The 14,311-nt window shown below is 44.9% G+C and overlaps 1 protein-coding gene across 1 annotated transcript; it reads left to right on the top strand.

Annotated features, from left to right (window-relative positions):
* Nucleotides 1-5,749: 5,749 nt before the first annotated feature.
* On the top strand, nucleotides 5,750-14,257 carry LOC128272716 (uncharacterized). The gene is made up of 11 exons (XM_053010582.1): nucleotides 5,750-6,076; nucleotides 6,847-7,047; nucleotides 7,168-7,330; nucleotides 8,294-8,475; nucleotides 10,910-11,091; nucleotides 11,253-11,467; nucleotides 11,559-11,814; nucleotides 11,921-12,032; nucleotides 13,538-13,697; nucleotides 13,804-13,931; nucleotides 14,030-14,257. Exons 1-11 carry the CDS (start codon nucleotides 6,010-6,012, stop codon nucleotides 14,083-14,085), a joined length of 1,722 nt encoding a protein of 573 aa, XP_052866542.1. The 5' UTR covers nucleotides 5,750-6,009; the 3' UTR covers nucleotides 14,086-14,257.
* Nucleotides 14,258-14,311: the final 54 nt, after the last annotated feature.

Consider the following 14,311-nt stretch of genomic DNA (forward strand, 5'->3'; position numbering starts at 1 on the left):
GACTAATAGGCCGTCGAAGGGTTATTGTGGAATGGTTCGATCAATCAACGGGTGGCCATGCTTCACAGCCGATGGGTCTACCGATGTGGACTACCTGGCCCAACCAAATGTACAGGAACGTGGTAAGTCCATTGATGTTACGCATCAGCGGTTACGAGGGCCGGAAGCGTGATTTTCGGAATTAAGTTCCCCCGTTGGTGGTGACGAAACTCTCGGTGATCCAATCACCGATCCAATCGATGTTCTGACGCCACAAATGGTTCGTAGTTTTTGCGTTCAAAATGCGGAGTTTCCCAAAAAAATGTTTGGCGGACCGCACATATTTGACACAGGCATGGTTAGCTGTAGAATGCAAAAGGGCTTGTCGCTGAGAATTCAACCGTATCCTTTGTGAGGTTGGATTTCCGCACAAAACTTTAATGCAATCTTCAGTTTCTATATGGCTTTATCCTGTGGTGAAGGCCTTAGCAACGCTTGAAGCGAACGGGTGATGATGGTAAATAGTCGTTCAACAAGGATTGATTTTCTGCGAATGGTACATTAAAACGAGGTAAAGCTCAGTCGAAAGGAAAATGGATATAGCTTGTGACTTGGGTTTGCACTCTCGTCAGTCTTGTAGAAATTCGGCATATGCTTATGGCTGAACCGGAAAACTTGCGCATAAGACAACTCCTTTGTCGAATACGAGGCTACGTATTCAGGAACTTGGATTTCTACGTTCCTTTGGCAACCATTTAGCAAATGGGTAGAACTTTTCTGTAACTGTTTACTTTATTTGAATGATCGGTAAAAACAAAGGTTTTGAAACAGATAAGCTTAGCTTTAAACTACGACACGATGATTCGATCTACGGGCATTATAGTACATCGGTTCCAAAAGCTTTAATGAAACCTTTCATGTTGGTAGTCGATTGGTTAAATAGCACGAAGTATTTTCGTGCTCATTTCATAGTTCAAAAAAAACCTGGAAATCGTATCGTATAGAACTGTATGCACACGGTAATGAGCCCTTGAATATACAATGCGCTTAGCACCGTCAAATTATCAAAATTATTTAAACGCAAAAAGCAAGTAAATTACAGAATGGTTTCATGGAATGGAATGTTCAAACATAAATGAATTCGTCCGAAAGGTTTTTTCGACCATTTGCCGTTTCAGTTCAGTTTTCAACCACTGATTTCGCTTTATTTCTACAGGGAAACGGATGAGCGAAGGAAAAGTCAACAATACGTCCTGACAACATTCACGAGAAAAGTTATTTCAACGGAAAGAATCACTTTTCGAGCGTAGTAGTTGTTTAATGGAAAAGCGGTGCTAGAAGCGAGATCTGCTCCAATAGTGCGGTTATTCTTACCTGATACGGTGTAGATAATGCTTCGTTGAATTTGAAGCTGAATGAAAACTAAACAGAGATGGAGGAATGTTCGTCAAAGAATGCTGATTGTATATTGCAAAAGCAGAATGAAAAAAAAAATAAAACAGTACAATGAGTTACCGATGAGAGAAACAGAAGAGAAACTGCAGTATTTTTAATCGCTATCATTAGGGTTTTCAATATTGCCGAATCAACCTGACAGACTATTTCTGTTAAGATTTTTGAATGAGCTCAAGTAAGGCTAGAAAACGAATCATTCTTTGTGAATAAGATTAGATCGATATAATGTAAAATGTTTACGGCTTACATTGTAGGTAAACGGTCTTGATCATGTGTGATCTCTTTGTATTATTGTTGAAATAAAGCAGTGTGTTGAAATAGCAAACAAGCGGTTTACTTTTTGGTTTATTTTTTCCACTCCGAAATTCAAGTAATTTTAGCTGAAATGACAATCATTTGCCAACTTCATACAAACGACGAGGCGCCTCCATTTGGATTTGAAGCTTAGAAATTATCTTTGGTGTTACCCACCTACTAGGTTATAGTGTATTTCGTGTAACCATAATTAGTAACATAAAATAGTACGAATTTTTATAGCAATGCTATCTTTCGTAAGTAAAGAATGCTCGACTAACGGATAGTTCCGGTATTCGTTATATAAAATACCAGGCGCCTCCATCCTACTAAATCAATATTTCACCAAACATCCTTTAACTTTTACTTTTATTATCATTTAACATTTGTCATGGTGTTAACAAACCATGACGATTCTTATGCCCATTGCATTCAACAACCACACAGTGTATCATATAATTAATGGCATGCACTTTAAAATTAAAAGAAAGCAATTCAATAAAGTTGGTTTTCCATCTATTCCATTCGATCGGATGCCTACACTGATAACAAATCATCGCGCCGAATAGCGATTCTTTATTCTAACTGCACAAACGATGAGCGAATTTTCAAAAAAATTTCCCAGTGGATCGAAAATAAGGTGAAAGAAATGGTGTTTACTTTTAGAATGTTTACAGAATTTTAAAAGTTAATAGAACATGAACCCATCGAGAATTCGATTTTCTCGTGTTCGAGCATCTGATTTTTTTTTTATTTTAGAATCAATTTTCCAATCGTGACCGACATCTTTTGTACAAAATATAACCTCACAATCACAGTCCAAGACCATTACATAATTTAATATGCAAAAACCCCATTTTTTCGTAAAAATGGTCTCTTCGAACGGTGTTGAATCTTACCTCCGTGATCTGTTATGGATATTTAATTCAATCTAGTTATTCATCATTTGGACGATAGTGTTTCGTAATAGTGTTTTACTGCCACGTAATTTTACCTCCCTCTGGAATGGGCACCCAGACCGGTTGTAATATTCTTGGGATACGAATCTCAATATTTCATCACTCTTTTTTCCCTCGTAATGCCATGGTAATTAGAAAAGGGTCACCGAAGTACTGTGCTTTCGTAAGTGCGTTAGATTGTCACCGAAATTTACACCACTATCAACGGTGCTGAAAGGTTTTGTCGCACCTTGGTTCATATCCAGCTTATTCCGGGCTCACCGAATCTGTTAAGCACACAATATTCGGTCCTGTGTGGTCAGCTATAAACGACGCTGCTTAAATGAACAGCTGCACACTTTTCATAAACACCGAAAGGAATACCCAGAACCCTTTCCCGAACAGATTGTTTAATCACTAGTAAAGGTCCGTTTTGGGAAAAAACCCGCTCATTGAAACTCATCCATGTGTCACAGCAGGTCTTCGTTTACTTTCTTGTGCAGGGCAAAATCTCGCCTCTATTGCGTCCATACGGGTGTGCTTGTCGAGTTGACCGGACCTTTTTTTCGTAAGGCAATATATGCAATTCACACGCCTCAATGTCGGAGGATGGACAGATAAAAACCTAATAAAGGTACTGCGAAGCGATGAGCTCAGCCTCACCGGTAAGTGGGTTATTCCGAGATAACAATCAACGGTACGCTATCGTTTCAAAGTCAACTATGTGTCGCGCTCGCACTTTGCTTTGCTTGCACCAGTTGCTCTAAAGTGTCGGCTACATTGACACAGGTCGGTTCACGCAGATGACGTTTGCAGAATCATCCCGAAAGAAATGGCGTGGTGCTGATAAAAAGGCAACCACGTTGAACGCATCACCGCCTAGATGGTTGTCGTGAGGTCTTTATTTCTGTTGCCAGTCCACACAGTCTTAGAGATCGCCTCTGAGCCATCTTTACGTTTCACTCCAACCAACGTTTACCAATTTTCTGCTGCGTTTGTTTAGATAGTGATAATCGAAAAATCATCATTTCACTACCGCCTGGCAACACAAGCTACCCGTCAAGCCCAGCGTACCGGGCGGTTCTGTAAGGGTCATTGTTGTGCATGTGTGCATAGTCGTGTGTCATTGTTCAGTTTCCAGAACGGTACTGACTGGTACTGGTTTGCCCTTGCTAGAATCTGTTATATTTGTGTGTCGCCTTGCCGATGTTGTAAACAGGCATATCATAGCCATCACCCTTACGTATCCTTTAGGTGTTTATAAATTATTAGAGCCTGTTCTTTCGTTTCGTTAAAAGTGTACTATTGTTATTAAATAACTCTGAGACAAATTTTAATTTCAGAATAGTGTGTCATTTATGTATATTATTATTTCTTCACAGTATTGACCGTCATACGAGAAATAAAATATATGTGTGATGCTGTATAAATTTGTTAAAATAGGAGAATTCAACATGATGCCGTTTATATCTATAACAGAAAATTTTCGTTTGAGGCACGAAAGTCATTTAATATACCCGTTCGATTGATACAATATATTCAAATCAAACAATTGCTGCGTTATTTTCCAAACTGCAGCGAATGCACATACCAGCAGATCTTGCCGTTCATAGGACCGTTGCACTGCAGTGCAATAATTCTGATTGCCATTTTTGTGTCAGAAGAGCAGGTAGAAGCAATTTCGCAGCTGTTGAGTTCCATCAAACGAACCGGGGATAACTGCATCTTAAGGAAAGAGCATATTTTCCGTACCCGTTCCGTGAACATCACTTCATCGTTTTGCCTACAACAACATGATTTTTTAAACCAGATTGCGACGAACTGTTGGCGTAGGCGACCCCGACGGTACGTTACCGGTGAGTCACAGTCAAGCTGAAGTGGCTTAGCCCAGTGTCTTCAGCCAGATTGGCTTGCGGCCATGTGAAGTGTTTTGTTGGCTCACATCCATCTGCTACGGTTCCTGAGCCTGCTATGTGCGCAAACCGGGGCCAAGTAAGGGCTGACTAAAAAACAGGGGCAAAACCCCTTTTCCGATTTGCAAAGTCAAATGCAAGATGATGCAGGGCAATCCGCTTTCCTGTGGCGACCGTTGCACCCGCCAGCAACCAATGTGGTGGTTCCCTCATGGGTTTGTGAAAAGTTTTCGTAATCCTTACGCTGACCCATCTCCTAGCAGACCGGTATAAGTCAATCCACCTTCACCGACACTGCTAGACTGCTGTTGCAAGCCGAGCCGAGTCCGACCAGTGCAATGAATAATGCAACCGACGGGTGGCTAGTTGGTGATTTGTTTTCCTTCGCTGGATGCTGGCTTTTGGACGGTGAAAAGTATCAGAACGGATGGGTAAAAACCTTCTAAACTGCTTATGCCACACCGTTCCAGCAAGTATGCGGCATCCGGTTGATCGACCCTGTGCGCAAATCTGCTCACAGAGCAATCAGAGCAAGTTCAGGGCGAATGTGGTCGAAAAAATCAGGCATCTTCATCGGGAAATAGTGTGTGGCAGGAACACCGCGACAATGTTTTATGCATATCCTGTACCATGTAATAGCCAAGATGCGCCATAAGACATTGGTCGATAAGAGCCTCTCTTTCGCGAATGGTATGTGCATGAGCACTGTCAGGAGTATTCTTTTCTCGATGGATAAACGAACTCCCATTGTCGTAATTATTTTTCCGTTATCCAAACCAAACATTCGGTGCTGTTTTGGTCTGGGCTGAGCGAAGTTTGCGTCCAAGTTCCTGAGTGAATGCCTCCAGTTCCAGAGTGATCATGGCCTGCTTTACGAAAGTGGAGACAGACGTTTGTTTTCCTAGCAAGAGAGTGTGCACGCCGTAGATGGCGGTCCAGTATAAGATCCATCAGCAGCTGAGGGCATGTTTTGGTCCTCCAACTTTTACTAAATCCCACTCCGATCGTTATCAGGTCCGCCAGCACTGGTTTACTGTGGCAACAGTGACTGGTGCCGCGTGCCAGCGCCAGCCAAATATAGCAATGTGACTGCGGGATTAGCCATATAACAGATGGCTGCCGTGTGAGATAAGATTCACGTCTTCGGAATATTACCAGCGAAACCAACGGTAGACGCGTTGCTGTCGTCTTGCGAGCGTTGCACAGGCAAAGTGAGTGCGCCATGAGCAGTGAAGGTGGACTGGCCAACAGTTGTGATGAATAGCGTGCCACCAGTTTTCTGACCATTGTGCTGCTTTGGCAAGGAAATCAATTTCGGAAACCACGCGTAAAATCCGGTACCCCGTGCCGGAATTGCCGGTGTGTCCTTCGAGTGCCGTCAGTTCAACCGAAGTGTGACACGCTCGCTCGGCGGTCAGTACAGCATTTGGATGGAGTCAACAAAAGACAAAAATGCAAAAACCATCGAAATCAACGAGCCAAGCCATCCTGGCGACGGTGAGTAGCGAACCGTTATGGGCCCGTCGACCACGCGCGGCATCTTTTAATGTCACAAATATAGGCCATTTACCGTGCCAAGGTACGGTCGCGACCTTCCGCCCGCCGTTGAGTTGGAGCATTGTCAAAAGTGCTGCCGACAAGCCGATCGTAATCGTAAAATTCAAGCATCGCAACTCGCGTACCGTGTGGGAGGGTGGATTTCCGGGGAAAAGCGGGGCGTGGAAAGACATGAACGGTTTTACAACCGACGGAAACAACTGTTGAGGACATTATGAGGCTCGTTAGAGCGTCCAATGGTTCATGGTAATTCTAATTACACTCATTCTGTGTGTCGTGATCCGTGTTGTATTTGCAGGGGGTTTAAGTTCACAGGACGCCCCGGGTGGGATAATCGGATTTTGGAGGATTTTTTTCCCATTTGGCAGACAGAAACCAAAACATTGATATTGAATTTTTCAATGGCACTGTTGCGCTAGTAGCTACGCAAACGGGCGAGTTGAATGATAATTTAGCAACCGCACAGGGAAGGAGTATTTAAGATTACCATCAGTATGCCTTTAGGATACTAATTGAAGTTTCTTGTCACTTAATCGGTGGCTTTAAAATTCTATAAGAAAGATCGTTTTCCAACAAGCTGTTTCCTTTAACAGTGCCGTTCTGCTGCCGCCGTCATAGGCATAGGCATTGCACATCGTTTCCGGAAACAGTTCAGCAAGCCAAACGAGTTAATAAACTGTTTATTATTAAAAGCAATATCTTCTTGGCAGCTGCACCGGCCGACTTCGAGACAGCAATTGCGGCCACCGGCTACGGGCGCTTCAACTACATCCTGCTGCTCATAGCGATGCCGTGCTGCATGACGACGGTTTTCGAGACGACCACCATGTCCTACGTTTTGCCCAGTGCCGAGTGCGACTTGAACCTATCGTTGGCGGACAAGGGCGTGCTGAACGCCATCACCTACGGCGGTAAGATGCTGGACCTTTGTCTAGCCCCTCGGCCACACGTTGACCGAAACTATCTAACCATTTCAATTTGTGTGTCCCGTCCACCTTCATCCGACTCTTACCTCGACCTACACGCTGCAGGTATGATATCGTCCGCCTTCCTGTGGGGCTTTCTGTCCGATACCTACGGGCGCAAGCGGTTGCTTGTCGTGGGCTTTCTGCTGGACAGTACCTTCAACGTGCTGTGTGCGCTCAGCCAAAACATGGTGACCATAATGGTTTTCAAATTTATGGGCGGCTTTGTGTAAGTATCACCGCGTCGGTGGCTAGTCTATTGGAAGTGGAGTAGGTGAAAATGTTTTCCAGGATTGGCTGACAAAACGATAATCAGGCAAATTAAGATTCCCCCTCTGTACAAAGGATGCAAGCAATTTCGTACAGGAAAACAAGTGCAATCGGATTTCAAAGTGTTCATTTCGTTCAACAGCAGCGTTAGCCGAAAATCACCATAAATTATGTTCTGGAATGAAAGAGGAAAAGTGGCCCGCGATGGGTTCAGCATGCAAAAGAAACGTAAAAACAACACCGTGAAAAGAAACGGTCGATTCGCTCTGCCGCTTCATTGCGGAAAAGGTTGTATGAAGCTCGTTCCGGAAACCATAAAAAAGCGTGGCACGTTTGCATCTTTAAAAGTCCAGTCTATCAACTTCTGCCATTTGACCGAAAGTAAAGCGACGGAGCGGAAATCAAAAATCCATCTTGAGACCGATCAAACCATTCTTATTTTCAAGTCACTGACAATTCGATATGGTGGAAAATTGCACGAAAAACCATTCCGTTTAACCGTCGGCCGGATTAACGTTCATCTGCTGGCTGGCTAGGAAGAGAGCTTCAAAGTTCCGTTCTGTTTGTTCACACCGATCGCGTAGTACGCGTTTTGGGGCAGAGATAAAGGTCGCATAATGCCAACGATCGGTTCGAAAGGTTGGATCAATATTCAATGGGAAAATTGATGAACGAAGAAAAGGAAAGTAAACGTAATTTATAGGAGTCCTAACCCTTGATGGGTTCCGGAAAGTTTACGTGCTTCAGATAGCTACCGGATTGTTGAGTCCGTGAACATTAGACCCTGATTTGAGCTTAACAGTCACCGACGGTTACGTTCTGAGATAAACTATTCCCGTGTGTGTGGATAGCATCGATCATTGAACTGTTTGAGGACAAATCCATTTCTGAATGCATCCACTTTTTCATCCACTTGTTTCAGCATCTGTGGACCATTTGCCGTCCTAATGGCGTATCTGTCCGAGTTTCACAGCTTGCAGCACCGTTCCCGAGTGATGATAGTACTCGGAGTGTTCTACAGCGCTGCCAACATGCTTCTCCCTGCTCTGGCCTGGATAATCATCCCGCAGTCATGGAATCTTGTCATTGTAAATGGGTTTCTCGGTAAGTGTGAGTGTGTGTGTGTATGTATGCCTGAATTTTCACACCGGAAAGCGACAAACGCAAGCACGACATTTATGCCCGCTGGTCAGCTACGGGACATCGCGGTCATCTTACCAGCTCACTTCAGTCCGTCGCTTGACAGGATTTACTTTTGCCAGACCCTTGGGCTCGGAGACGGTTTTTGCGGCAGCGCTTAAGCCGTGATTTCAGTTCCACCGTAATCTACGCCGCGTGTGTTTACTCCGGGATGTTGACAACCTAGAGCTTAACAAGCCCCATGATAGTCGTGGCATACAAATGTTTGTTAAATTCAATAACGCTCATCGATTCGTAACGATTGGCGTATTTGCATTCGGTGCAGTTGATACACGTAAATCGCGATTTCAGTTTTACTTGGGTCTGCAATAAAAGGTTTTAAACTTTCTTGAAAGCAGTGGTAAACTCTTATACGATTTCATGACATTCTCGGGCAGTATGGGTAACGGTCTTGGGCTTAGGTAAATTTACATTAGCATTCGTTACGTGCGTGGTGAAAGGGATTTTTATCCGATACCATCTTTCACTCTGCAACTTCCCAGTCGCATATCTCTCCGTAGCTTTTAAGGGAGAGTATAGAGGAATAAGGCAAACAAAATTCATTGCATGTTAGTCACATCCATTGGGTCTAAGTATCGAAGGGATCTCTCAAAGGTGGAACGACCAACATACTTTATGTTTCCAGCCATCTCTAGCATACGAAATGTTTGCCGCCGATTCAATATTAAAAAGGTTCCCAGTTATCTATCGCACGAAATGGTTGTTTGTTGAAACTTTAAAAATAGCCCGTAACGACAAGGAAGTCGTAACGGCGGCTGTGTTATACCCTAACAGTGCTTGCATCCTTGCCAGTCATAAACACACCAACACGAACAATTTAAAGCTAAACGTCGACGAAAGGGCGGAATCTCATCGACTATCCCATTTCGATGGGCGATACTTGAATTTGATGGGAATCAAATTACCGGTAGGAAAGTAGTAGCAAACCGAGAAGGATAAAGCTACTTTGCTTAAGGCTTCCCGTGAAGGAACCAGCCGAATGTTCCGTCAAGTGGTTGTCAGCGCTCAAGCGGAAACGCCTGTTACCTAGCCGCAACCGCAACGCGATAAGACAGGAAAATTGATTTTCATCCATCCTGTTCAAGCTTGCAGCGATTGCTGATGGCAGGGATAAGGTTTTTCTGGGAAGTTTGTTCATCTTTTTCGCTCGGCCAGTTCCGTGGAAAGGGTTGACCAGGCTTAGAAAGGTAATGAGCGAACAATAATTCGTAACAAAAAATTTTTTGCTACTCAAAATCTACTTGCGGCAACAACACTAAATTGGCTTCATCCTTTTTCGATGTTGTTGAAGCGTGTTCCAGCTTCATTGCACGTTGCGCTAGAAAAGATACCAACAAATGGAACAGTGTTAATATTTTGCTATGATTTCTAGGAAAAACATGTCAATATTATTGGAAATACTTTCACGGTAGTGCAAGTACACACGGCTCGTATTACGTATATGAAGCGAATGAATAAAAGTGTCAACTAAAAGGGGAAAACGGAACCTTTTCCCTGCAGGAAGTCGCACAGGTCCTTGGGCTTCTAGCCCGTGGGATGTGCATCGCCCCGGAATAGATTTTGCCGTTTGCTTGAAGCATTCTGGGACTATCGGCAAGAGTTCCAAGAATCGGTTCGGCTAATTTGTCCAATTTTACGCTCATCTTCGCCGTGTGATTTGCCTAGTCACCGACGCCCAATAATGCAACCTCCCATGGGGACGAAGCCACCTGAAGCCTGCGATCCGCAGGCCACGGTACGGGCTTTGAGACGTTTTGCCGCTCCACCCTCCTGACGCCTGCAAAGTTATGCCGCACATGGCAGCGCATGTTGACGTTATGAGAGAAAGAGAGAGAGAGAGAGAGAAAGTGAGTGTTAAACATTCCGCTCGAAAGCTTCAGGGATTACGGTACGTTCGTGTAGTATTAAACAGCAAATTAAATTGCAATCCTCTACGGCAAGCCTATGCCGTTGCCGGGCTACAAAACCACCAGCGCTACAAGAGCCGACGAGCGAATATCGAATTTACCTGTACAACGACACCAATCGAGTTTCGCTACGAAGCAAGTGATTGAGTTAGGATACACCGTTTGCCCTCGACAACTATTGCTAGGCGGTAGCGTTTAGCACATTGGCATTGGCGTCAGTAGCCCGAAGACTAATGTGATGTGTCAGGATCAGGCGCGCGGCACGTGTCCGTTTGCTTGCAATCAAAACGTTCGCTCATAGGTACTTTGCGGATATCGGTCCTCAATCGTGATGAAGGGAAATGATGAATGACTGCCGTTTCTCGGACGTGCACGCCGCCGGTGGCATCGGAAAACACTTGAACCATTCCTGTCATTTCACTTCGTCTCAGAGATTCACTCGTGGCAAATCTTTCTGGCGGTGAGCTGTTTGCCGGGAGTGCTGAGTGGTACTTGTGTCCTGTTTCTTCCCGAAAGCCCCAAATTCCTCATGTCAAAGGGTCAGAACGAGCAGGCGTTGAACGTCTTCCGGTGGTTACACGCCATCAACACCGGAGGCAGCCAGGACTTTCCGGTAAGTTTACGCCACAAATTCTTTTCCCCGTCCGTTCGAGTATCGTCCACTTCGAGCCATCTAGGCGCAGATTCCTATCATCTTTATGTTCTACTTCCTTACATATTTCCGAAACTTTTGGCCTCTTCATCCGATGACGTGACCGCTTGACTTTTCGTTAGATTAAAGAGCTGGAAGATGAAGTTCAACAACGCCCGATGGCCAGGGGTAACGTGGAATCGAATAGCACGGGAAAGCAAACAACTTCTAAACCTGGTCGCTCGCCGTCGCCCTCCGGTTTGGGGGAGGGTTTTCGTCAGCTGGCGATAATGTTCCGCAAGCCACATCTAAGGAATGGGTGCCTGGTGTATGGCATTCAGTTTGGCATCTTGCTCGGGTACGTATGTGCCCCGGCTTTGACCAGCGGCCGGCCATTATATGCAAAAATCCATATTCTTTCCCGATCGATTGACTACCATCCTGACTAGGTTAAACACTTTCCGGCTGTGGGTGCCGCAGCTTTTCACCATCATCGAAGAGTACGAGCACGAGCAGCAGCAACTTATCGGCGATGCGGCATCATCACCGATGAATCAGGCCACGCTGTGCGAGATGTTGGCCTATAAGGTCAACAAAACGGAGCAAATGCAGCACCAATGGATGGATCGTGATGTAAGCAAGGTGCTACTCGGACCGGACCCCGTCGGCATGGAGCCGCTCGACGAAATCCTTAACTGCACAGCGGTACGTACCCATCGAAAAAGATCCGCCGCATTTCATGGAGCAAATGTTTCTTACTTTTGGTGATATCCGTTTTCATGCTTCCTGCGGCGGCCGATGAAATGCGCAGACCACTGAGGGCCGTGTCTATCTTTACTCATTAATCATCGGGGGCATCGGCGTCGCAGCGTACGCCGTTACGACACTCATGATTAATTCCATAGGCAATCGGAACATTCTCGGTAAGTGAGCGGAACGCGAAAGCGGGACAGTGAGGTGGGGATCTTTAGTGTGATTCGATGTTGGTAGAACGGCCAAATGGCCTGCAATGCCCGACGGTTGCTGCAGGGAGCTGACAACTCTTCATCCATCCTTCGGACGGAGTGCTTCATCAGAGAGGCCGTTCTGGAGGATCACAAATAACGCCGATGGCACCGATGCCTTCAGCTTTGGTAGGGCGCTGTCAAGTCGGTTTTAGCTGCTTGGTCATTTGTGAGCCATTTGTTTGCAAAGATCGGATTTCCCGCTACATTGGTAGCTCTATTGGACGCTGGTTAGACGTATCGTTTTAATTTGGCACAGCTCAAAACAAGATGCATCGTCAGCTAGCGCTTGCATGGAAAAGGTCAAAGACTAACCGTGGCAGCATGCTTGCAAATCGCTAGAGATAGCTAAGAGAAGCCTAGAGATAGAAAAGCCTAGAGATAGCTAGCGTCGTCGTAACAGCTGTTCGCAAGCCTATTCGCACTTACGGTGCCCTGTCACCAGAAACTCATTTCGTAGGAAAAATTATTGACTTTCGAAGATGGTGTAACCGACTGTTTTGCCAAGAAAATGTTCCTAATTTGCATGAGTTTTTGACTGGCTCCTAGATTAAGCCCATAAAATATGGTCGTCAATTACGAACTCTCATTTTGCGGTGAATCAAATGAACCGTTGGCCATGACCTGCGCCAACCAATGGCAATAAATCGGCGACTGTTGTGAAAGCTGGCGGAAATTTAATTTTCTTCAAGATGTCTCTCTTTCCCCCAGCACAGCATAAATTAACAGGATCCGCATTTGTGATCCGGATCCGAAACAATCAAACCCTTGCAGAGGCTTATTATGGTTGACTAACCACCGTAGCGGATACGGAATTGTTATTGATTTGAATTTAAATTTTCGCTCTTAAGCTTAATCTGTGGATTTGCGTTAAATTTGAATACAACAATCGAAGCAAATAATTTCTAGTTAAATTCACGCTTGAACTACCCAGAAGTTTGTTGGGATATTGAAACTTTATGCACAGCTGAACTGAAACGAATGGAACCTCATCAGAAGCAGTGTACCAATGATCAATACGTTGACAATTGAACAACTATTTATACTAACGAATATGCCGGACAACAGGAAGCATCCAGCGCATTCGGAACGCTTGATAGAAATAGAAGGAACATTAATGATAAACGTATAGCAAATATGAGAGATCATTATTTCATATAGAATGTATTGAAGCCAGAAGACTTCGGCCAAGACATGAACAAGAAAGAGAAAATAATTTACAGACCTTTCGGGCGAACAAATTACCGGAACTCGTTAGCTTGCTCTACACATCATCATTACACACGAACATCAAAGTGTTACACAGAATCTGCTACTTCTTTTCAGTATCACTTCCACACGACTAATCTGTCCATTGCACGATTTAGTTTCTCGATTAGTATTCCAAATGCAACATTGTTCTCACACTCTCTACATCCCCCCAGTTTATGGGCTGCTGCTGGCAGGATTCTGTGGAACCGCGCTGTACTGGGCACGTAGCTCGCTAGTGACACTACTGCTATCAGCAAGCTACATCACTATTTGCAGCATAGCATCGACAGCCCTGGTCGGGTCCGTGGTGGCCATGTTCCCCACATCGATGAGGTAAGCATCATCCGGAACAGTGCCGGGAGTATAGAAACCTGGCCCGCCCTTCTGGACTATTAGCAAAAGTTTTCGCCTTCCCTTTGCCGCAACCCGGTTCCCGCAGGACGATGGTGGTCTCGCTGACGATGATGTTCGGTCGCACCGGTTCCATAATCGGAAATGTCGTTTTTCCCTATCTAATGGCACTCGGGTGCCTACCTCCCTTCATCATGATAGGTGCCAGCGTGTTGGGTAAGTAATGGAGGCGAAAGCGGTGCTGTCGGAAATTGATGGTGCCCCTTCTTCTGTTTTCTTCTATCCGTGGCTTTAATTGTTCGCTACTGGTACAGCTGTCGCCCTGATCTCGCGGTTGCTGCCACGGACAGTGAGGAAACCCCTTCAGTGAATAACCAACACGTCAGGAAGCCACGCTGTAAATGTTTGATCAATTACCAACGTTCATCGCAAGCAAATTTACGAGTTATCACTCCAAATCGTCGTTGCCGGTAGCAGTGGTTGTAGTGTTCTCACTGTGTTGCTGACACAACACTTTAAAGCTGAATAAATCTGTTTTCTTACCGTCAATTTTAACGACATTTTACTTTCATAGAGCCTTTCTTTAAACAACGGCG

This window comes from Anopheles cruzii, chromosome 3 (genome assembly GCF_943734635.1).
Source record: "Anopheles cruzii chromosome 3, idAnoCruzAS_RS32_06, whole genome shotgun sequence".
NCBI lineage: Eukaryota > Metazoa > Arthropoda > Insecta > Diptera > Culicidae > Anopheles > Anopheles cruzii.

Bases quoted from the DNA above. Each gene is read 5' to 3' on its own strand.
- LOC128272716 (XM_053010582.1), top strand. From the start codon at position 6,010: ATGGAGTCAACAAAAGACAAAAATGCAAAAACCATCGAAATCAACGAG. The intron at 11,468-11,558 runs GTACGTATGTGC...CATCCTGACTAG, and splicing joins CAGTTTGGCATCTTGCTCGG to GTTAAACACTTTCCGGCTGT. The intron at 12,033-13,537 runs GTAAGTGAGCGG...ACATCCCCCCAG, and splicing joins AGGCAATCGGAACATTCTCG to TTTATGGGCTGCTGCTGGCA.